Source organism: Penicillium digitatum, chromosome 2, assembly GCF_016767815.1.
Source record: "Penicillium digitatum chromosome 2, complete sequence".
NCBI lineage: Eukaryota > Fungi > Ascomycota > Eurotiomycetes > Eurotiales > Aspergillaceae > Penicillium > Penicillium digitatum.
Window position 1 is genome coordinate 3,100,620 of NC_089385.1, and position 23,183 is coordinate 3,123,802.

The following is a 23,183-nucleotide window of genomic DNA, read 5'->3' on the forward strand; positions in this document are numbered from 1 at the left end:
TCCGATCAGGGTGATGGGTTGAGTTACATCCTCTCTGATGTGCCCAATCGTCCGCCCCTATCCGGACCTTTGCCTGTGGACCATTTAATCACTGTGCTAGTTTATGATGCCGGGGACGGCTCAGCTGTCTGGTCCTTAGGGAATAGTGCTTTCTGCAAGGTCGAATGGAGTCAAAGATATGGTAACGGAAGCCACGACACTAGAATTTGTCCAGAAACGACAACCCAGCTTCAAGGCACTTATGATTCTATACAAAGCGGAACACAGTGGTCAGTCTTGTCTTCTCTAAGCAGAGTGCCAGGCCGAACCCTTGCCAAAGCTTGGCCCGCTCTAGATGAGAATTGGAAACATTATTACGTGAAAGTTGTGGTGAAAATTTGCGAAATTCTTGTGTTAGAATGACGATAAGTTAGGAAACGTGGATAGGAAAACGGTTTCTGAGCAGTATCTTGATGAGTACGGTGCTGATTATGACTATCATCCTAAGAATCTCCGACAAGGACATAAGCTGATAGATGTAGACTGCTCTGAATTTGATTCTGTCATTCCGATCTCGGCCCTAATCCCCATAGTTAGATCAATTGGGATCATGGACTAGGATGCTGCTTTAGGTTTTCCTGGTGGATCTATCTGAATGGAGTTTCGAAGAAGCAGTGGTTAGGATCCTCTGAGTTCGGGGACAGAGACAGGCTGCTGGCGATGGGAGGTTCAGAGACAAGTCATGCTTTGGTCAGGATTATCCAGCACTATGAATACCCCATTCGGCAATCCTGAAAGCAACTGTGTAAGTATTTGAGATTGGTTCCGCGCGATTCTGCCTTATATACAGTAAATGCCCTCGCTTGGACAGTTACTAGAATAGTCTGAAGTACAAACAGGAGGCGATTGTGTGGTATGGATGGAGTTAATTATAGCACAAAAATCAGATTCCAGATTGATTTCTTGACAAGTTTACTACAGAATCAATGACAGAAAGAGTATGTATGAGATGATAGTATAGGCAAGGTGATATCTCAAAAGGATAGAGTACGATGTTTGCATAACAAATCTAAACACCCCGAAATGGACCGTTGAAGGAATTGGTAGCTTATCAAAGTGATAGATTCGAATTGAGACTAATAAATTGAGAAGCCTAAGTGCGAAGCACGCGCGGACGTCCAAAGTGGACATAGTGAAGAACCATCCGCAGACTAGTCATACAAGAGCCCAGAGGGCAGTAAGAATAAGATTGGACCTCACGAGTGAGCGCAGAAGGTACAGGAGATCTGGGGTGAGACACTGAGAATGACGATTGTAAAGAAAAAAAAAGTAGACAAGGAAGAGAAATGAGATACACAGGTCCAATCAATCATTAGATGAACCAATCACATCGCCGACAGGTAGATGGACTGTCCGGGGTCGTTTTCGCCATTTTTCATCGTGTACAGTAAACGTAGGAGTTGAAGCCAGGGCTTTACTGAAGGAAAGCCAGGATAATGGGAAGAGCCACTGCGAGGAAAATTCCGGGGGCCAGAGATGAGCCAGCGTTGAAGACTGACACGACAGGAACAGAAGGCACAGCAGAAGGCAAAGCGGATGCGGTAGGCACGGCGGGGTGGATCAGAGGAACGGAGGACTGCAAGGGTGCCCAGACAGCAGGGACAGTGGTGAGCGGGCCAGAGATAGGGGTGGTGAAGGTAGGAGGAAGGATGGTAGGAATTTCACTCCATGTGGGAGGGTGGGCAGTCTCAACGGGAGGAGTAACAATCTCGGTGGGAAGATTGACAGTGGCAATAGGCACGACAACAACCGGGGGAGGGTTGGCAGTGGTGGTGTGCACAGCAACAACCGGGGGAGGGTTGGCAGTAGTGGTGTGCACAGCAACAACCGGGGGAGGGTTGGCAGTGGTAGTATGCACAGCAACAACCGGGGGAGGGTTGGCAGTGGTAGTATGCACAGCAACAACCGGGGGAGGGTTGGCAGTGGTGGTGTGCACAGCAACAACCGGGGGAGGGTTGGCAGTGGTAGTAGTAGGCACGACAACAATAGCGGGAGGTTCAGGGCAAGGGTAGCCTCCCTGGTGGCTAAACTCGCCATTGCCGACGTTGACTCGAGGGCCCCCGGGGATACCAACATCGACACCGGCGCCGGCGCCTTGGTCATCGCCTGACCCAGGGCCACAGGGGCCGCGGTGGGAGCCAAGGAACCCAGCACCGACGTTCACATAGGGACCGCCTGGGATGCCGATATTGACACCGCTGCCGGCGGAGGTCTCGCTGTTATCTGGGCCCTGGTTGGTGGTCTCGGGGCCGTGGTTGATAATGTCGGGGAATGGTAGAGCGGGCAGCTGGGGAGCAGAGAGGACGACAGCAGGGCCGAGAGCAAGGGCGAGGCACATAAGGCCGGAGAAGTTGATCGTAGTAGAGACCATTGTTACGGTAGGTTGATTTGATATGTTGTTTTGGGGACGGAGATCGAGGTTTTGAATTAGAAGAATCCGAAGATTGAGTCGATAAAGTGATTGAAAGAGAATTAGAAAGAGCGTGAAGAGTGAATGACTGTTTAGAGACTGTGATGATGGATGTAGAATAGCAGGCGTGAACTATGATCCTTTTGTACTTTCTGGCACCAGTGTAAAGTGCACACTTGGACAGTATCATAGGCAGAGCTACGGGCTCTCCACAACACAAGATGGAACCAGATGGGGAGATTTCTGCAAGGCACAAATTAATCCTTGATGGCACTCATCTACACAAAAAAGTCACAAGGGGAGTGATCTGCAAGGCACCGAGTCAACGGACACTGCCGAGGAAAGGAACCATGAGAGACATCAGGTCTCAAATGGCCTGGGACGAAGTTATTGGTGGAAATTAGGACATGCAAGCAAAATGGTTCAATAGTGAAGATGCAGCTTGGTCGAGAAACCAGATTTGCCCTGAGCAAGCAGCGTCAAGATTTATGCACGAGCCTTCCCCGTGCATCCGAGCCGTCGTAACTGAGACAGAAGTAGCAGAATTTTCACGGGATGGGACGCAGATGAGGTGCTTTGAGGCACAAGAAAACACGTGTGATCGAATACCTAAGGAAGATGGGGCTATAGAGATGCAAGGGATAGTTGCAAGGCACAGATACTCCAAGATCTCTCTCTGTGGGAGACTTTCGAAGAAGCCAATGAGGACATTGGATTAAGATTGAAGGCATATACATCAGATGCAAGGAACTCCAACACAGAGTCCAAATGCAACTTGCCAGGGCCGTTGTCTGTCAAGTCATGTAAACCCGACAAATCTCTGAAACAATTGAAACACAAGAAGTTGTATTGCACATTGCACATATCAGCATATATCAGCATATATCATAATCTCGTAAGGTATTTTGCCAGAAGAGCGAAATTTAAAAAAAAAAATATGGTTATAGCATCAAAAGCAGATGTTGCTCCACGAAAATAAGAAAAAATCAAACAAGAAGAAATTCACAAGGATACACAGTCGGACCTAGCAGCCAGATCACAAAGATCCAACCCTAAATGACGAAAAAGAAATGTTTCCTTAGACCTGACCCGACCTCGATGTGCCAAATGCAGTGCCGAAATTAGTGGATTTCTTGAACTTGATTTCAGGCTCTTCATCACCTTGACGAGGGAACTCAGACTCGGAATCGGTCTCATTGGGATCTGCCGATTCTACCGAGCTGCCTAGAATATTCTTCGCTTGAACAAGGAGTTTCTGATCTAGTTCGCTCAAGAAATTCGAGTCGCGCTCCTCATCATTGATCAGACCGAGGGGCCCCTTAAGAGCAGGGTCATCTGGCAAATCCGGGAAGTAGGAGATCTCAGTTTCGGCGGGTTGATGAACGTGCGCCACGAGCGCCAGAGGGGCTTCCTCGACCTCGAGCGGAGTTCCGTCCTGGGTGGACCGTCGACTATCATCAGCGTCGATGATCGCCATCGGGGTGTGACCAGCATGGCGGAGCAAGTTTTCATCGGGCGGGCCAAGCTCTGACAGCTTCAGTTTGAGACTGTGTCGATGTTCCATAAGAGGCCTTGCAGCGGTTGCAGGGGCAGATCCAGGGGAGGTTACCAGGGGCGACGGGGAGGGCGGGGTGATCACTCGCGCTACCACAGCGGGTGGAAGCGCCGTGGACTTGAGCGTTATGCCGTCCAGGGTGCTGTCAAGCTTTTCGATCGGCACTGGCTGACTCACAGGCGCTCCAGAAGGGTCGACCGGTCGCGAATGGGGTGAAAGGGCCCGATCAAGGGATGGCAGATTCCCACTTTCGGAAATTGGCGATCGATAGTTGTGGTCTGGAGATTCATGATCGAAAAACACCCTTGTTGGCCGATAACCCGGACTTGTCCCCTCCCACACTTGAGCTGCGATGCCATTGGTGCTATACTGAGATATCCCACCTGCAAGCACAAGTTTGGCTCCCTCCGATCCCAATTGATTTGTTCTGTTCCCTTGACTTTTCACATACACCTCCAGCTCGGCAATCTTCGATCGCAACAGCGCCCGCTCTTTCTCCCATAACCGGCGCTCCTGCGCAAACAATTCTCTTTCGGTGTCAAAGTTCAGCTGTTGTTTTTGGAGAAGCGCGTGCGATTGGTCAATATAGGACGTATCCATGGTGAATGAATTCACCAACGCCGGGCCTTGGAAAGCGGTTCGGCCATAGCCTGAAATCACAGGAGGAAACGTAGATGAATCGGATTGTGTGCGATGGATTGGTGTTTCGGTCGGAGAGAAGCGGACTTCTTTGTAGAGACTTCCGTGACCGTCTAGTAATTTGGTAGGCTTCATGGTGCTTGCGATTTTGTTTTCTCGCGATAATGAGCGGAAGTCGGCAAGATAAGGGTATATTAGAGATAGATCGGTGGGCACGATCGGACCATGATAGTCACGATAGTGCCCAACCTGCAAAGCTTCGGCTTTCCACGTCGAGACCGGTGGAGTTCCTAAAAGCGGTCAATGAACTCACAGCACTTGGCCATCTAACGCCGGGATTTCATGCAAGGTCACCGATACAGCACATGTCAAGCCTCGAGTGACGCATTTGCAGGTGAAAGGATGGTTGGGCTTAGGATTTGGGCAGCTATTCAGTTACGGGAGTTCCCAGGAGACACAGGGGAGCATAAAAGAGGTTAAGTATAGAAAATCCAAATCCACACAAATTCCGAGGAAACGAGGTGACATGAGAAAAGAAGAAAGGAAATCAAAGAAGAAACAAGTGAACGGACATGATCACAGCTGATGACGTCAAAAGGGTAATCCTAAACATCATCAAGATGATCTCGAAGATCTAATATAATTTTGACTGTAATAGGCCATCTATCTTGTAAGTTTATAAGAGCAATCTACCTAAGACTATTTATCTGGAATCCACCCTTGTACCAAATTAGTGGAACCAATGAAAATGGAGTAAAAAAAAAAAAAAAAAAAAAAAAAAGGAAGCTGAACGTTCTAGTACAGCTATTTGCGCTAAAGATGTGCCACATCAAACCGTTAATATGCACTTGACTGGTATGATCTGCAGAAGTCATGACGTAGAGCTGGCAGGGCTGGCTTGATCAAAACTAATTTGAAGGAGTTAACCCAGATCGGACGGGGGTTTGCAATGCAAAATGAAACCCCCCCCCCCCAAAAAAAAACAAAAAATAGGGATATCAAAGATGTTTCGGGAAAAAATAATGGAAAGCCTTCAGCAAACAGACGAGGCGGGCCAGACCCGACTTGGTGCAACCAACGTCTTCTTGAAATCCAAAGACCAAGCTGAGCATCCCTTAATAGACCGACGATCATCGGACGGTCTCAACGACGAACGACTCCGCCAAACAAACTGCTGAGCCTCATCAAGCAGATGCTGATCACCATTCGGCAGCGGATAGAATCTCACATCTTTGCACAAGGCGCCGAAGCGCGTAGCAAGATCAAATACTCCTCGGGCCGTGGGATCCCGACCACCCACGTTCGCAGATGGATAATAGTAGCGTGGATCGAGGTAAAGCAGCACACTATTCCAGAGCGGAATTTTCTCAGATAGAAGCCGTGCCGCAGCCTCGTATTGTTTCAGGGTGCGCTTCGGCACGCCGGTCTGCGTGTGCACAAAGAAGAAGACCTCGAAGCCGACACTACGAATGCGGGCGCGGGCGGTTGCACTAAGCGTGTCCAGGAATTCAGCTAGTCGGTCGAGATTGAAGGAGTTGCGGAGGAAGAGGGTGTGTGTTGAGTAGAGGTAATCTTCAGCTTCGTCGTGGAGCTGGCGGTTCACTGCTAGTAGCTTGCGTGCGGTGCCATCTTCGCCAACCCAGTGAGGACTCATTGATAAGGCTCGGTATTGGCCGCGGGCTGTGAAGGTATTGCCATGATCGCCTAGCACGATCATCGGGTTGCTGACTAGGTACTCATTTGGTACGTCTAGTGCATACTCGTAGATCTTGAGACGAAGCTCGGCTGGGAGTTGCAACAGCCGTGATGGTGATGTCGAGGTGCGACTGAGGTTAGGCTTCATGCTTGGTTCGCTAGATTAAAATGGCAATATATGACAAAATGTTGACCTGCGAACTGGAGTTGTCGTTGTCATTTAAAGGGCAGTGGTACCACTCGGGTGTCGACGCTGTAGATGTGTCGCCACCGCCAGAAAATTTTCGTTCCGTCAGATAAGGGCAATGCCAAACAAAAGAGCGTTGTACAACTCCGTAGATGACTTTGCATAACGTATGTGCAAAAGGCATCAGACCATTAAAGGAAGTGCCGAGTATCTGATCGGCATTCTCTAGGCCTCCGCATTTACTTCACCGCATGTCAAGGAAGTTCGGCAAATGTGGAAAGCCATAACAACATAATGCTAGGCCCTCTCTAGGTAATTACCCGTTCCTGAATCCTGGGCCATGTATGGTCTACAAGTTTTTATGCAACAAGCTTGAATGGTATGATCCTTGTTGGTGACCCACGTATCAGTGGGTCTGATGTATAGCAAGCTACGTCGACTTTCCCAACGCACACGTGTGATCTAATAAATCAGGCTAGAGGTACCATGGAGGAACTAAAACGTGCCATAGACGCATATGCAAAAAGTCCAGTATTCTGTCTCAGGTGGGGTGATGCAGGAGACATTCTATAGTGGAAGTAACTACATTCGTTTGAGCGAAACACCCGAGGTAGACCGTTTGAGAGAGCGCAACTACAACATAGGTAGATCGGCACTGTCAACATCCGTCTCCCCTCATTGCCAAGGGAATCAAAGACATCGCCCCAAGGGACCATGTTGGCAACGGTATCAGCAGCCATTCAATTCCACCAGTCAGTTTTACAATCCTGTTCTACAGTGGAGACCTGATAGTGACGAAAAGACCATGTCCAAAGCTGACTGAAACCAACCACTCCGGCCATGTAAAAAAAAAAAAGCCGAGTCTCCAAAGATCCAAGATACAATATCTTCGTTTTGGAAAATTGGTTGGAAAAAAAAGAGGAAACGATCAAGTTCCACATTTGATCATCGCTGTCTATACACACCTAGCGACCAAGCTGCTCGCAGAACGGCCAGACCCCAAGCCATACCAAGACTATCTCGTAGAACATTCAATTTGCTACCCTTGACCTCCCTCCATCCCACGGGCACCTCAGCCACAGGGATCCGAGCGAATTCGGCCAGCATGAGCATCTCAACATCGAAGATCCAGCCCTCGGAATGCATGTACGGCACGATGTAAGGCAACGCACTGCGAGAGAACAGCTTGAATCCGCACTGTGTATCCTTGACAGTAGCAGTTTTAGGAGGCGTCATGAGCCACAGGATCAAATGGAACGAATGCATCAAGAAGTTGCGAAGCTTGGATCGCTATCGAGCAAAGTCAGTACCAACCTCGCAAGCATCCCATCGCCCACCGATCCAAAAATCATACCTTGACCACAGCCTCACTCCCAACCATGTGTGCCCGCGATCCAACCGCAACCGCCCGCCCCTTCGCATCCTCCACATCTCGACAAGCCCCAACAAGCTTCCCCAAATCATCAAACTTACTCGCCCCGTCCGCATCCGCAAAGACAACATACTGCCCACGGACATGGCGCATACCATGCGTGACCGCGCCGCCCTTGCCACGGTTATGAGTCAAGTTCACGACGCGGATCGTGCCGGGCGGGATATGAGCGCCCTCCGCAGCCTTCGGCGTCCACGGACCCGCGTGTCCCTTGGGGTGCAGAGAGAGCTGGTGGTCCCGCGCAAACCGGAATGCCACTTCCTCAGTGCGGTCTGTCGACCCGTCTGAGACGAGGATGATCTCCCAGCCGCGGTCTGAGGCCGAGCCTGCGGCGTCACTGGTGGTATCTCCATTCGGCTTGCGTTTGCGCATTGAGCGCGTCTCCATTGTGCCTGGGCTGTTGGCTCTGGCGATCGCACTGGCTGTGTCCCCGTACATGTGCTCCAGATAGTTGACGGCTTCTTCCAGCATGCCAGTTAACCGGTCTTCCTCGTTGTAGGCTGGCACTACAACGGACATGAACAGCTCGGCTGGTGTGATTGTGTGGGCTGTGGTGGGGGTTGAGTCACTCTCCTTGGCGTCTAGGCTGTCGAGCCAGCAGGGTAGGGGTTCCGGGTCGGTCACGGATCCGTCTTTGGCCAGGGTTCGGTACTTCTTTTCCTCTGGTAGGGGTTCTCGTGGGACTGGCGCAACAAAAGAAATAAATATTGAGAACTATGCAATGGCAAGAAGAGTTAACTGGTCAGTAACTTGCAATTGAGGCTGCGTGTGTCTCCGGAGTGCCAACACGCGATCTGGTTGGTGCAAGCGGAGTGGGGGAAACGTGAACTCACCAGCACAAATAGTCCCAGCAATGTGGCTAGGGCAGCAATGAGTAAGATCTGAACCGGGATTTCCACCGCAGTAGTGACGCATCGGCGACAGATCTCACCCCAAGCTGCCACCATTGTGGAGAGCGACGAGCTGAATGTCAGATGCGGGGACGGAAGAGATGCGGAATGAGGAAACGTGATGCCGGAAGTGATTAGGCAAGCACTTATATCCGAGAATGAAGTAGTTTATTCATAGAGATAAGACAGAATTATACTAGCCATTGAAGAGGGAGAGGGAGAGAGAGGACAGAAGGGAGGGAAGGAATGTTGCAAGTTGATAATCGCCAGCTTGGCCTTTTATCGGCAACACAGCCGGTATCCAATAGATCCACATCTAGGAGCCACGGTTCCTGAGGCACTCTATGAACTATAGTGATTTACTTAATTACAAGTGACCTTCAAATCCGATTTTCTAGAGTCTGTTCCGGTTCTATGCGGTGGATTGGATATTGTAGATATTGTAGCTCGTTTATCTCTCCATACCCGTTTACCTCGGATCACATATATCGGTCACCTAGAATGAAGCTTGTCGCATTCAAAAGCTGATTCATGCTCTATTAAATGGCGCTGCTCTTTGAGGGTTTTTTTTTCAACGGGCAAAGCTAGAGAATGTTCTCTAGGAAAAAATATCAAGAGAAATTGGCCAAGACAGAATAGGATCGCAGTGCCTGAGTACTCTTTGCCGGCCATGCTGCTAACTATGATTCATAGACAGGGCTACAGAAAAGCGTGTGAGTTATGGAAATGATGTTTACCTCAGAAAAGAAGCAGAAGAAGAAGAGTCTTGATACGTGGAGGACAAAGACAAGGGAACTATACACCACATGCAAATACTTCCAACTAGGAAGGGACTGACACCAAAAGTTCTCAATGTTTCTATTCAGATACTTCCCTTCTCTTATCGTCTCATTTCTTCTTCGTACCACCTTGCTTCCCTATGTGATTTTGTGCCCTCTTGTACTCTTGCAACAATTCTTCGTTCAACTAGCAAGACCAAAGCAACGCGCCGAGAAGCGAAGGGTGATTTCTTTCCATTAGCTCTGAATTTGTCACTTCCGGTTAGAAGAAGCACGCAATGGTCCGAGTCCAGAAACTGATCGAAGCGAGAGCCTCGATTTTCAACATGATAAATCCAACCACGGTGAGATGGCATAGCGCAGTGCCTAAAAACTGATCATTACAAGCGTCATGGAACCGGACGGACAGAAGCAAGGGCATCCTGGGGCAGGCAACGTTTCCAAATAACCATGGCAATAGATTCGACGCAGTAATGCTTGGAGACACCGAACGATCCAGTCCTTGGAGAGTGGTCGAGGTAGAAGCAAGCCTTCCAGGGTGGGCTCAGAGAGAAATCTGACATCTATCGTGTAGGCGTGGCCGACCCGGAAATTCTCCGTTTGGCAAAAATGAAAGATATGGATCCGCTCTCTAGCTTGTACGGAAAGAGCCTAAAGGCATGAGTTGCACCCAAGAGGGCCTGGACACTCTGTCTCCAACAAGAAAAAAAAAACGAAACCCCCAGGATTCCACCAGCCCCTCAATGACCACCCGTCAAGACGCACAGCTTACGCCATGACGGAACCCACAGCAGAGCGAGCCGTCACCCAACCGCGTTTTCAAACTTCCTGCATCTCCCGTTTGAAGGAGGGTGGTCTCTCAGTTCCTAATGAGTAAAGGTCACCGGTAAGGTAAGCGGGGGATTCCGCCACTGGCGCGAATTCATCTGCTAATCTAGTGGGTGTGAACCGTCGTGTCTGATCGTATGTTATCCAGCGGGTGAACTAGCATGGAATCTATGGTTAGTTTCAAATGTGCTTAAGGGACATAGGGGCTAACAGACAGTTGCAATCCGCACTCCCAGCCAAAGACATCGATGACTTCTAGGAATCACTGTCGAAGGCTCTTCTTTAAGTGGTCTGTTGTCTTCTGTAGGAGCCCCATCGAAGAAGTTGTCTGGGTAGTATAGCCGGCTCCATGCCTGTCCTCTGATCAAGAAATCCTCTGGTAGCTGATGTGTTGTTGAGTCTTCAAGAAGGGGGAACGACTCGGCTTCAATCTTCGAAATGATCGTGTCGGGACGGAACAAAGTGTTTAAATAATTGGCAAGTAGCGACCACGGAACCAACGGTTCTAGTCGTTTTACGGCAGCTGGGTTGAGTGCCAGACACCACACAAATGCCATAGAGATATGCAAACTGGGGTATATCTTTGGATCATCGATTTGGCCTAACATAACGATTAATGTGTGAAACGTGAGAGAACTTGCCCGGAATGCAAGCTGGGACGAGAGATCGCTGGATGTGGTGTGAATGGGTACATTCGATGCACTAGAGGCCCATCTCATTGCCGCTAGACGATCTGTTGCCGATGGATTGCGTGACTTCAATGTGAAATCTCTTTCCACCACTGCATTTTTGTTCCCATATTGAAATATTGCAGCGATATTGCAAGACATGAGTTGCACATCTTGCTGCCTGTCCCAATCTACCCGGCCAATCTCTTTCCGCAGAGTAGTAAGAAACACGTTCGCCCGAGAGACAAATTCTTCAACCGGAGCTTGCATGAAAAGGGCACCGTGAGCAGTCACAAATGACGTAACGAAACATACCCCCTGGACCGGCATATTTATGTTCATCAGAGGAGTGACTAGCTGGATCATGCTCTTGAGAGCATTTGGGAATGCACGCACGCTGATCAATGCTTTCGTGTAGTGAAAGAACTGCCGAAGAACGTCCGGCCGAGCCAAAATAGCAAGATGATGCTGGATACGGCCATTTTCTGGACTTTGGTCGGCATCCTGAGTATACCAATACCTCGATACCCCTGCCCAGAGTTCGCGGTCCGTCCTATCGAATTCTTCCACGGCCATTCGGTACCGTGCCAAGTCGCCCAAACATTCGAGCCAAGTGGCTCTGAATTTTGGCACGCTTTCCAGCAGCAAAGTTATCATTGAGTACGAGAGGTAGACAAAGTCGAGCATATACTCCATGGAGCCGGGGAGTTTCTGACGCAACAGCTCTAAGAATGAATGCACTCCATACCGCCACATGCGCGCCGGCATCGCGTACTTGGTAGCCAGGTCCCTGAGGATCGGACCAGCTGACGGGTGTTGAGAGGCGAGAAAGAAGTCATGATGTTCATAGAGCAGCGTTCGGTGGAGCGAAACGTAGGTCTGCCACTGAGCCTGTGATAGTTCGACTTTGGATTGCGCCTGTTGTCTGTCGATCTCGATGCACTTCTTTTCCACCATAACAAGCCCGGTATAAATTCCCCGCACTTCACTGATCAGTTGCTCTTCGGTGATGGTGTGCGTCTCTGGTTGCCTGAACATTTCATGCGGCTTTGCTTCCTGAGTGACTGCCTCGCCACGCACCCTGTCCCCGCTATGAATCTTTTTGGGATCGTTACTTGTGTTCAATGGCTCTTGCTCTTGCACTTGCGCTTGCATTGGGGTTGCGAGAGAAGCATTCTGAGTACCAACAGAATCTTGACTGGGCATGGCAATGGGTGCTGAGTAAGATATCGTGTCTGCGCGTGTCGCAAAGCCTTGGGCTCGATGCGATTCCACTTCCTTACTGGGTGCACTGATCTCAATTTTTGGATCCGTGGGGCGTTCATTTATACATTGAGGCACGCCGGATCTTACATGCTGAGAAGCTGATCCCGATACCCGCCGGGGCTCGCCACCCCAGCGACGATATTTGCGAACATGTCCTACGCTGGTGCAAGAAGGACTTCTGAGAGCTCGTATGCCATGACCACCGAGGGTTTCCACCGTGCGGTCGTCTGCGAGGACGCCAGTAGACTTTGGTCGAGCACTGGATGATAGCGAGTTCGCCGAGCACCAGCCTTGGGTACCCATCGATTCAGAGATGAGTTCATCTGACAATCGTCTTTTCATAGGTCGCCTGTATTCACAATTAACAAATATGCAAGCAACAGACGCTTCGAATATTGCAATATACCTAGATGACACGTCGCTACGGACAACTCTGTCTGAGAGTCTTGTCCTAGCACCCAACAGGCTATGAAGACTGCACCGAGTCGGTTTTGCCTCCTCACAGCACCGTACGTTGTCACCCATTTTGGCCATCTAGGGAGAATTAGTATGTCGTTTGAACTTCAGAGGAGCCAACACACAGAGTAAGGGGGGAAAAAAATAAAAAAATTAAGAGACGCTCAATCTCACATATTGTCATGGAAATTGAGCTGAGATTTAGAAGCAGGGACCAAACAATTTGTATTAAATAGGTAGAAGTCTTGAAGAGCAATCATAATTCAAAGGCATCCGTGGGCAGTAGGGTGTTTTGGCTCGCTCCGGGGGGTGTGGGGGGGGGGAGTTCCATGCCGATCTCCTGCGCCCATTCTGTGTGATTACTACTCTTGGTTTAGTTGGGTTGATGTACTCCGTACGTATTTACCATACGAACTATGTCCAGTTGCCTTGTTGCTTCTACCTGGTGTCCTATCCCCCCTTTTCTCCGATTTATGTAACTATGTTGGATTGCAACGTTCGAACACCTTCTTAAAGGATTCCAAGACTCTTAGCCCCTGGTGCCAAGTTCTTTTCCTTAACCGTGTATGAAAGAGGGCACTAGCCGCCCTGAACACGTCAGATCTATACATTTCTGCCGCTTACTTTTTTTCCTATGCAAAATAGGCAGAATTCACCAAATTCTCATCGAGATCGACTGGAGATGGAAGAAAATTACCTTATTGGATAGCCTCATCCAACGGTTGTATGTTGTAGAGTTCAAGTCTACCCCGTCATTGCCCGATAGCCTCCCCATTGTCTCCCAATCCTATCCAGATTTGACTTGTGCCGTCTTGTAATTAGAGGAAGCCTTAGGGCCAAGGAGTGGGCTTGCTTGCCCTTGCAGCGCTAGGGCATAAATTGTTCCGTCACCGCTCTTTGGTAACAACCCCCAAATTTGAATCACACCGGTTCTGTTTTTTCACCAAGATTCAACTACGGCGAGGGGGAGGGGGGTTTGGCTCTATTTTTTTCCGCCACAGAGCCTTGGTCGTACTCTCATTTGGCCTGCCTAGGCACTGGGCCGAACCCGGGTGGCCATGGGCGATTTCGCATCAGCTCCAAAATGAAAATCGCCGGATTTTCTTGTGGTTTACCCCAGAACGAGGCAATTTTTGGTTGAATCCTTGGTCTTTCAAGGTTTGATTGGCCTTCAAGGGGGCACTATATTACGTGCACATTATTAGCTGTGTTAGTCTTAAATTCCCAGTGAATGTGGTTCCTCGAATGTCCGGTGACAAGTAATCATGCAACAGACTTGGAAATGGGCCGATGTACGTCGGCCAACGGGGGATATCCATGAGCTTTGGACCACATGGCCTTGTTGAATCATCAAGACACGCAGGTGATGACTTCACTTTGATGGGATTGGAGCTCTGGTTAGGGGTTATACTGCTACCTACAACATAAAAATTCCCCATCGATCGCCATCTCTACCTGATTTTCGATGCAGCAATACATGGGTTGAAACTTGAAAACGGGAGCACTCATATCCGACGTTTACTACTAGGTACTGTGTGGTGGGCCTCTCATGAATGGAGGTAACCCGAACCAACAGATAGGCTGCAATTGACATACCCAACATCAGCCACCTAGTCATTCAAAATCTCCCTACATCCGCACTTTGAATCTTCAAGAACCCAAGTGGCTTGGTAGGATGACATAACTCCGCTTCCTGTCAGAAATTTTAGACCGGGCTGCCTAAAAGCCGATCGCCTAAGCGCCCGTAACAATTCAAACTATCGAGCGTTTTGAGGGGGGCCCGGTAGGAAACCAACAGTACGGCATACCATACCACGACAGCCCGGTCGAGAAATCGGCTAACACATGCACGCCACATGTAATAAATATGGGATACGTTCAAATCCATACAACGAAGTGATTCCAGAAGAAGCTCTGAACTGCAAAAAATGTTGTACTAGTGATAGATGACCAATGACTATCAGTCTTGGTATTCCTAGCCAGAAAAGCAAGGTCGATACATAGACATGAGCGTACTTCTCGGTCAGGTTGTCGTGGTAGGGTATAATGCAGTCAGTTTCAATTCGATCAAACCCCCAATAAGATATTAATATTCAGAACAAATGGAACTGTTGTCCAACCCTGTGCCACCGAATGTGACCTGGGTCGCAATTACAGCCAGGCAACTCACGCGCTCCACTCACCCGAACAAAGGGATCTAGTCCGTTAATTCTACCTCCTTTTACCGGGAATCAACTTAAAATGGAGCCGCTGTAAGGAGTGATGATGTGACTTTGCAAGCCACCCGGGAAGAAGCAGGCGGGAATCACCTAAATAGGTGCGCCACTTCCCATCATTTCCCATCACCCGGGTGAGGGTCTTGAGGGTCTGTTTGTCAGCCCAGCCCCTAGATTCGAAATTCCCTGGCCGGACTCCGTAGTTCTGTATAGCTTCTACAGTCTGTGATGAAGGTACCCAGTAGATTTTCGGTCTTGAACATGTTGGTGTAATAAGCTTGTATGGAACATGCGTCGAGCTCTAGCATGCTACCGAAGTGGGGAAGATGGGCTGCAGATTTCACCCGGGTAAAATCCTACGTGATTTCTAGGGTTCAAGGTTGGGGTGTGGACTCAACAAAAAAAAAAGGATCCCTGCGATTGACAAGTCTTAATCGTTCGTTTGGATCGTGGTTCACTCCGTACTTGGTCAGGCAATGATTCCAATGCTCTCAGCTCTCGGTCTCGTTTGCCTTCACATAAACGTGGAGGTTGCTTTGTTTCGAGAATGGTGGATGTAACCTTTGGAGTATGAGGCAAATTCACATCACTATTGATAGGATTGATTGGAACTAGGCGTCCTCTAAGCTCTCATGTATGGGCATGACACTTTACCAAGTTCCGTCATTTCTGGTCAGTGTACTTTTCTTAAACATGAGTAGTTTCATGATAGACTTCATATAAACACGTGTCTAATTTTCAGAGTGAGGGACTGCCTAGTAATGTTAGTCGTTAGTGTTGTGGCCCTATCAGCGGACTTACTCCACGTTGTTATGAAGTTGTAGACACCAATGACCGCTCTTAATATGCAATCGCTGCTCCGCCGAAGTATTTTTCTCAACTTCGTGGACGTTTCTCTTTGCAACAGCCCATCGGAACTTGTGTAATCTAAATGTTGCCATCCCTCATCTGAGACCAAGATATCTATGCGCATGAAGAAAATGGAAACTCAGGGGAAAAAAAAAGAAAGGTATGGTAGAAAGGCTGCTGTCCAAATTTGTACGGAGGGATTGGTAGGAATGTGTGGTCAAGTTTAAGTGCTGTTTGACTAGTTGTAGGCATGGCCCTCTCTCTCTCTTATTAGCCTTGGGGGTGTTTGTTTAGGGTGAAGCTGAATAGCACTTGCTTAAATCGATGCAACATACAACATAGGCGATTTCATGAGCTAGTAGTTTTCGAAAAAAAAAAAAAAAGTGAAATTGTGTATTTCGGGCCTGATAGCTTCGAAGGGGTGAGCAGGCTCTATACTGAATTTATGGTAATTTAAAACAGCAGTTTCAGAAGAGCAGAAGTAGTTATTCAGGAGTGCTTCGGCTACAGGATGTCAGAAATGTACATCTAGTGAGTTCAGGGATGAAAGAGGTGAGGTTAAGACCGAACGACGTCATCGAACCCTTGGAAAACAATGAACCTCCACAAATATGCGTGGTGTGCCCGAACTCTCCCAAACCACATCTCGCTTCGTAAAACTTCTCAATCAAAAGCCCAAGTCTCACCCAATCCGAATTAATGAACTCGCTCCGCCTTGCCACGCGAAATCTTAAACAAACACAGCCCATCCCAACACACAGGCCAACTATCAGCATCACCAAAGCCGAATCAAAAACAGTCAAAATGTCAACATTCACAATCTCCAACTTAAACCTCAACGTGAATAGCATCCCAGACCTAAGCCAGAATGATCTAGTCTCATTCCCAGCCTTCAAAGTCTGGATAACCACCCTACAGCAATCCCTTGCGCGACAAGAACACCCCTCACACGAGTTCCACAGTGACCCATATGTGCTGCGCAAAATTGACATCCAAGCCGTCGACCGCTTCGGTGGCAGACGACTAGGCTTCATCAAATTGAAAGCGGAGGTATCGAATAGCCACGGCGAGACTTTGCCCGGAAGCGTATTCCTGCGCGGTGGCAGTGTCGGCATACTGGCAAGTTGTCCTCCCGTTTCTACTCGATAGGAATGGGTTCCCCTTTACACTCCAGATACATCTAGGCAAAAAAAAAAAATTAAGATTGTCTTTCGTCTAAGCCCCACCACTAAAACATAATCGTGTGTTTTGTTCTTTTCTAATTTTTGTTAATAGCTCATTCTCCAGCCGGATGATATATCCTCTCCGACTGAAAATGACAAGCGTGCTATCCTAACGATCCAGCCCCGAATCCCAGCAGGCTCGCTGTCGTTCCCGGAGATCCCGGCTGGGATGCTCGATGACAGTGGGACGTTTGCTGGCGGGGCGGCAAAAGAGATCCAAGAGGAGACCGGGTTACGGGTTGAGCAGGGAGATTTGATTGATATGACATCGCTAGCGCTGCAAGCTGCGCAAGAACCTAGCTACGGGGAGCACCTACAGAGTGCTATTTATCCGTCCCCTGGCGGGAGTGATGAGTTTATCCCATTGTTTCTGTGCCAGAAGTATATGCCACAAAAGGAAATTGAGGCATTACAGGGGAAGTTGACAGGATTGCGGGAGCATGGGGAGAAGATTACGCTTAAGGTTGTTCCTTTGGCGGATTTGTGGAAGGAGGGGCTTAGGGATGGGAAAACTTTGGCTGCTTGGGCATTGTATCAGGGGTTGAAGCAGGAGGGATTACTTTGAGTGAGAATGACGTGTACGTGTAAAAAAGGGACACGGCGAGGTTATTTGATGCAAATACAATGATAGTATGTATGCAGGTAAAACAGTATTCAATTGGATGGACGGGGAGAGAGAGAAGGTGAGAGTGGAAGGAAGACTATCTAGTTGGTCTATCCTACATGTGATGCCTGAGGCATCCAACATCCCCCTCATAGACCATGTTCCATCAAACTCCCCGAATTCTGATTTTCATAGTAAAATCCTGCAAATCATGCATTTCAAATATGCATTTAAATCATGCCGATCAAACCAACAAAAGTCTCAAATTGCTCCTTTGCCAATGCTTTTGTAAAACCGTCAGCTGCGTTCTTCTTCGTGTCCACTCGTCTAATGTCCACATGTCCCTGTGCGACAGCATCCTTAACAAAGAACCATCGTAGATCGAGCCATCTATTCGCGGATTTGCCACCTTTCTTAGTGAGCAGCAATTGCGAATTGATATTGTCTGTATGAATCTCAATGGGACGCTGCTCTGGCAGCATAAACGAGCGAGCAATCTTGCCTAGCCACATTGCATCCCGAGTAGGTTGATCTAGTGCACACCATTCTGCGACAGTGGTCGAATTGGCAGTGATGGTTTGCTTCTTTGTAGTCCATATGACTGGAGAGCCGGCGAAGTACCATATACTTCCTTCGGTTGACTTGCTATCCTCCCAGTCCGCATGAGATGCGTCCACATGCGCATAGAATCGAAGTTCTGGCGTACGACCAAGTGTAATGCCAACGTCAGGCATATGTCTCAGGTACTTGACGACGTGTTGCATGGCGTGAAGGTCTTCAAATGTAGGGTTCGCCAAACGATGTTGCAAGCGAGTAACTGCGAAGCGAATGTCTGGCCTAGTCTTGACTGCTAGCCAGTTTAACATGCCGACAACTGATTGATATTGATCAAATGAATCGTCATCTAGCACATTGGATGCATTGGCAGGTGACTCTCTCCATGCGGCTGGCAATGGTGTATCCTTCCATCCAGAACCTGCATTTGCAGTACGTAGAACCTTCTGAATATAGGCTTCCTGAGACATAGTGATCGTGCAATTGTCATAGTCTCTGTGTAGTGCACAGTTCAGATACTGCTTTGGTTCTCCGAGGTCCTTCAAATCAGTAGGTACTCCGTTGACTAGCATTGATCCCGTATCATCGTTATCGTCATCTCCGGGTTGTGGAAAGCCAACATCACGAGATACCACTAGTTTCCTAGTAGCTGGATCCCATACTTTGTAAACATGACCACCGTCCCCCTCATAACCAACGAGCTTTCCTTTCCATGCTCTGGGTGCTGCTTTCCTAGCCTGAATCCTCTTAGGCTTCGGAATATGAACGTATGCAGTTGTTCCCCATGGTTTAAGGTGCTTCAAAGAAGGCTCTGCGTTTGGAATCTCGAGCTCTTGACGCCAATGTGTTAGCGGCGAGATCTTGGTTTTCGGATTGATCAGTCTGTTGTAGATGTAGATGGCTGTGTCTGTCGCATATGGCCACATCTCTTCCGTCATCTTTGCATCAATAATCATCGTTCTCTGGATGTCGTTGATATGTCCACCGAAGCGCTCCACAGTGCCATTTGGTTCAGCAGTGTATGGTGGTGTGATCTCGAAAGTCATACCATGCTTCTCACCCCATTTGATGAACTCTTTGAACTCTGTGCCACCATCCATTCGCCAGATGCCTGGGTATCTGCCAGTGAGCAATTTGATCTTCTCACAGAACGCAGTAAGCTTATAGTAGGCATCACTTTTGTTCTTCAACATGATTCCCTCGATCAGTCGAGATGCATCGTCGACGACTGGCAACCAGTAGTTCTCTCCATTTGGTCCGGTAGGCTTCATTGGTTGTGTATCTACGTGGAATTTCCATGCCACATCCTGCACCCTTGCCTGTGGTTGACGAGAAATTTTGAGCTTTGATTTACCTTGGAAACAGGCATCACAGTCGAAATGCTCCGTGCCGTATTGTTCATCATCACCTAGCTGTTCAGCATGTTGTAATGTGGAGGCAATTCGTGCTTTTCCAGCATGTCCGAGACGTCGGTGGATCTCGTACGCAGTCACTTTGTTCACGAATCCAATTTCTTCATCATCAGAATCGGAATCTATGTCAGATTTGACCTCATTGGGGTCATCGTCGTCTTTTGGACTGACAAGGTACGGGACACCAGTTGATGTATCTCCATACCCCACAATGTCACCCTCACCATTTGTGAGATACTTAGTACGTGTGTCATAAGAGATGTCTTGCTCTTCAAGAAGCTTTTGCATGCCTAATAGCTTGCCGTGTCCTCCTTGAGTATAGTAACCAGTTGTCATAAACGAGTGCGTCTTACCATTTCTCCCTGGCAGAGCAGTTCTCACAATGATTTGACCATGACCTAGCGTGACAACTCTATTGCCAGAGTAGTCTTTGTACGCATAGGCAGTGTCAGGATGATCCAGTTGGTATGTGTGAAAGTCTTCGATGTCATGCGTCAATGTCTTGTCAGATCCAGTGTCAAGCAACCAATCGTTCCTCCTATCAACAGAATTGGCAGCTGCAACAACCATATTGTTTTGTCCATCTTGACGTTGGGCTCTCTGGATTGCCTTTGAATAGGCCCAGAGGTTGCCGGACGGTTCCCACGAAACTGGAGGGTTCTCACTGAGATAGGCACATCTCTTCGCAGTGTGTGGTCCAAAGCCACAGAATGAGCACATGTTGTTGTCATCCTTTTGTGTGCCATTACGCATCTCATTTGCGTATTCATGAATGTCTTTGCCATCGGCAGGCTGCTTGCGAAGACCCTTCTTCTTCTTCTTTTTAGCAGTAGCTGTATCATCCTCGACGGCATTGGTATCTTTGTTGGATTGGGTGTTGTCGTCATTGTGACCGTTGTTGTTTTGACCACCTCGGCCACCTCGGTTTCCTCCACGACCACCTCTTCCATTGCCTCGGCCTCGGCCGGCATTGTTGTTGTAAGTAGCATTAGCGACACCTTCCATGTCAGCTGCTGCTTGAAGTGCTCTCCAGTACTCCTCCACCTTGTCGAGGGTGAGTTTCTTAGGCTCCAGACTTGCAACTTCCTCCCTAATGAACTGTACTTTCATGACTTCCAGTTCAATGTTTTGAAGAACTTGTGATAAGCCGTGTGATGGGTGTGGTGCTGCTTTGAATCTAGCTAGCACGTGGTACTGTCGCTGGTATTCCTCAATGTACTCGCTTGCCGAGTTGTAGTCCGATCGTTTCATCTTGTCGAACTTCCGCATCTCGATAAACGCTGTCTGCATCCGATCACTTCCTTGTGTCATTGACATGAGTTCGTCATACAGTTGATCGGCATATTTAGGCATCTTGGACAGGTTGCGTAGTTTGTTCTGTAGGGTGACGTCGATCTGGTTGTACATCCAGCTAGCAACCAAGCGAGACCAGTACTTCCATCTTCCGAATGAAGCATGCGACTTGTGAGGTCTGGGAATGTTGCTGTCTAACAACCATTCCAATGCATATGGGATCAGCTGGTAAGCCAGTGCCTGTTTCCAACCACTTGGATCAGTGTCATTGTGTTCCAGTGTCCGAACTTTCTGGATTTTGGTCATTGCAATCGCTGGAAGACCATGTCCCTGATGGGGCGGTGTGTTGTCCTCATCCTCACTATCACTGTCATCCTGTGTGAATTGGATCGGATTGGTAAAGGACGGGATCTGGGGTTCCAATGGGTTGGTCGATGCATCAAGCGGGTGAGGGTTGGTGTCCCCCTCGTTGTCCGTCTCGGTGTCGGCCATGATTGGATGTTAAAGCTAAACGGAGCTTTTGCCGGCGGGGCTCGAAGGATTTCCTAGATGTTATTGGCTGGATCTGAATGTTGTGTCACACACAGAGGTGGGTCCACAGTGGGGTCAGATCGTCAAAAGTCTCCAGTTGAAAATGGCTTCAGAGAAAAGAGTTGCTAGTGGTCCAGCTAGCAGAAGAGGCTCATAACCTGATGCAAATACAATGATAGTATGTATGCAGGTAAAACAGTATTCAATTGGATGGACGGGGAGAGAGAGAAGGTGAGAGTGGAAGGAAGACTATCTAGTTGGTCTATCCTACATGTGATGCCTGAGGCATCCAACATTATTGCTTACGGATTTCTATCCAATAGAGGCTTGCTTGCATCAACGTACGGCTGTACCACATACCAGTGAGATGTGACACAATTAATAGCTCACAATCTCCATTTCTTTGCCAGTTCAATTCCCTCAGCTAGTGTTCCCACTCTGGCATCAATGGCATAACCCTCTTTTTCAAGCTTCTTCATCTCGTCGAACAACGAGTTCAAAGGAACAGTAAAGCATTCAATAAACTCGTTATCTTCTAGCTCAGGTTTTGGGTTCTTGTTCTCGGGAAGAGACATATCAACCCGGACGTGGACCATATGCAGGTTGGTATTGCAAAGTCCTGGGTCTGGTGTGGTCATGTATGTTCGTCAGCTTTCAGCACCCAGAAAGGCCAAATAACACAACCAAAAGAGACAAAATCTGGAAGCCGCTTCGCACATACCGTTATACATCAATGGACTAATCTGCTCCGCCACACCAACGTAACCAGTTTCTTCTTTGAGTTCTCGAACAGCACATTGCTCAGGCGTCTCACCCGCATCGATGAGTCCCGCAGGAACCTCAATTACAACTGCATCAATTGGCGGCCGGTATTGCTTCTGCAGAAGCAGCTCCGAGCCATTATCTTTTTTCAGAATTGCAACGATCCCAACACCATCGAGATCAATACCGGCAGGACGAGTCTAGAAAAAAAAAAGTTAGCATCAAATCCGCAAAGTAAAAATCCAAAAGCAACGGGCCTAAAAAGGTTGCTTGAATTAGGTGCCAATGGAGATCGTCCAATGCGTCCAATGCACAGTGCAAGGCAACCAGTGGTCATGTGGTTTTGGTTGATACGGCATCGGGCAACACCCCGGGTTTAAGCCACCTGGAGCAGAGGTTCCCCGAGACTGGGGAGCTTCACTAATGCTGACCACCATTTCCTGATTTAGATGAGGCTGGTGCCCAGGCTATCACGTAGGTGGCTCTCGTGGTAGTCCCACGAGCGTGTGTCACTTGGATACCTGCACTATGGGTGATGCATACATCCTGGACATTGACCAACAGCGCGCATAACAAGAATCAGCACAGAAAAAGGTGGAATAAACCTTACCGTGCGCTCAGCTGATTCCCATGTTCGCTCGACACCCAGGGGGTCGGTGTATGTTGTCTTGACCATTCGAGCCCAGCGGGCTTCGTTGGGGTCCTGTTTGGTCCAACGCGTCAGTCATGCACTAGCGCCGTTTTGGTGGTATCATCCCAACTCTATAATGTACATAGCAGACAGGGAGTTTACCGCTGGAGAGATACTTGGGGAGATTGTATTAACGTATTAACGTACCAATAGTCCCCGTGAAATGAGTTTCGACTTGGCCTGCATGCGAGCTGACATTCTCA

The 23,183-nt window shown here is 48.6% G+C and overlaps 8 protein-coding genes across 8 annotated transcripts; 1 reads left to right on the forward strand and 7 right to left on the reverse strand.

Annotated features, from left to right (window-relative positions):
• Window positions 1–1,453: 1,453 nt before the first annotated feature.
• Pdw03_7132 (E3 ubiquitin-protein ligase rnf213-alpha-like) lies at window positions 1,454–2,410 on the reverse strand (the record flags this gene model as incomplete). The annotated part of the gene is made up of 1 exon (XM_014678722.1): window positions 1,454–2,410. One exon carries the CDS (start codon window positions 2,408–2,410, stop codon window positions 1,454–1,456), a length of 957 nt encoding a protein of 318 aa, XP_014534208.1.
• A 1,117-nt stretch (window positions 2,411–3,527) lies between these two features.
• Window positions 3,528–4,778, reverse strand: Pdw03_7133 (Zonadhesin; the record flags this gene model as incomplete). The annotated part of the gene is made up of 1 exon (XM_014678721.1): window positions 3,528–4,778. The coding sequence occupies one exon, from the start codon at window positions 4,776–4,778 to the stop codon at window positions 3,528–3,530; it is 1,251 nt and encodes a 416-aa protein (XP_014534207.1).
• Window positions 4,779–5,676: 898 nt separating this feature from the next.
• Window positions 5,677–6,486, reverse strand: Pdw03_7134 (Glycosyl transferase, family 2; the record flags this gene model as incomplete). The annotated part of the gene is made up of 1 exon (XM_014678720.1): window positions 5,677–6,486. One exon carries the CDS (start codon window positions 6,484–6,486, stop codon window positions 5,677–5,679), a length of 810 nt encoding a protein of 269 aa, XP_014534206.1.
• Window positions 6,487–7,470: 984 nt separating this feature from the next.
• On the reverse strand, window positions 7,471–8,904 carry Pdw03_7135 (Dolichyl-phosphate beta-glucosyltransferase, putative; the record flags this gene model as incomplete). The annotated part of the gene is made up of 3 exons (XM_014678719.1): window positions 7,471–7,815; window positions 7,880–8,671; window positions 8,791–8,904. The coding sequence occupies 3 exons, from the start codon at window positions 8,902–8,904 to the stop codon at window positions 7,471–7,473; spliced, it is 1,251 nt and encodes a 416-aa protein (XP_014534205.1).
• Window positions 8,905–10,445: 1,541 nt separating this feature from the next.
• Window positions 10,446–12,913, reverse strand: Pdw03_7136 (DNA/RNA-binding domain, Est1-type; the record flags this gene model as incomplete). The annotated part of the gene is made up of 3 exons (XM_014678718.2): window positions 10,446–10,610; window positions 10,670–12,737; window positions 12,795–12,913. 3 exons carry the CDS (start codon window positions 12,911–12,913, stop codon window positions 10,446–10,448), a joined length of 2,352 nt encoding a protein of 783 aa, XP_014534204.2.
• A 3,800-nt stretch (window positions 12,914–16,713) lies between these two features.
• Window positions 16,714–17,697, forward strand: Pdw03_7137 (Nudix hydrolase 14, chloroplastic; the record flags this gene model as incomplete). The annotated part of the gene is made up of 2 exons (XM_066101566.1): window positions 16,714–17,028; window positions 17,185–17,697. 2 exons carry the CDS (start codon window positions 16,714–16,716, stop codon window positions 17,695–17,697), a joined length of 828 nt encoding a protein of 275 aa, XP_065956649.1.
• Window positions 17,698–17,966: 269 nt separating this feature from the next.
• Pdw03_7138 (uncharacterized protein) lies at window positions 17,967–21,488 on the reverse strand (the record flags this gene model as incomplete). Its single annotated transcript, XM_066101567.1, has 1 exon — window positions 17,967–21,488. One exon carries the CDS (start codon window positions 21,486–21,488, stop codon window positions 17,967–17,969), a length of 3,522 nt encoding a protein of 1,173 aa, XP_065956650.1.
• A 425-nt stretch (window positions 21,489–21,913) lies between these two features.
• On the reverse strand, window positions 21,914–23,178 carry Pdw03_7139 (MutT/nudix family protein; the record flags this gene model as incomplete). Its single annotated transcript, XM_014678715.1, has 4 exons — window positions 21,914–22,152; window positions 22,249–22,489; window positions 22,900–22,992; window positions 23,128–23,178. The coding sequence occupies 4 exons, from the start codon at window positions 23,176–23,178 to the stop codon at window positions 21,914–21,916; spliced, it is 624 nt and encodes a 207-aa protein (XP_014534201.1).
• Window positions 23,179–23,183: the final 5 nt, after the last annotated feature.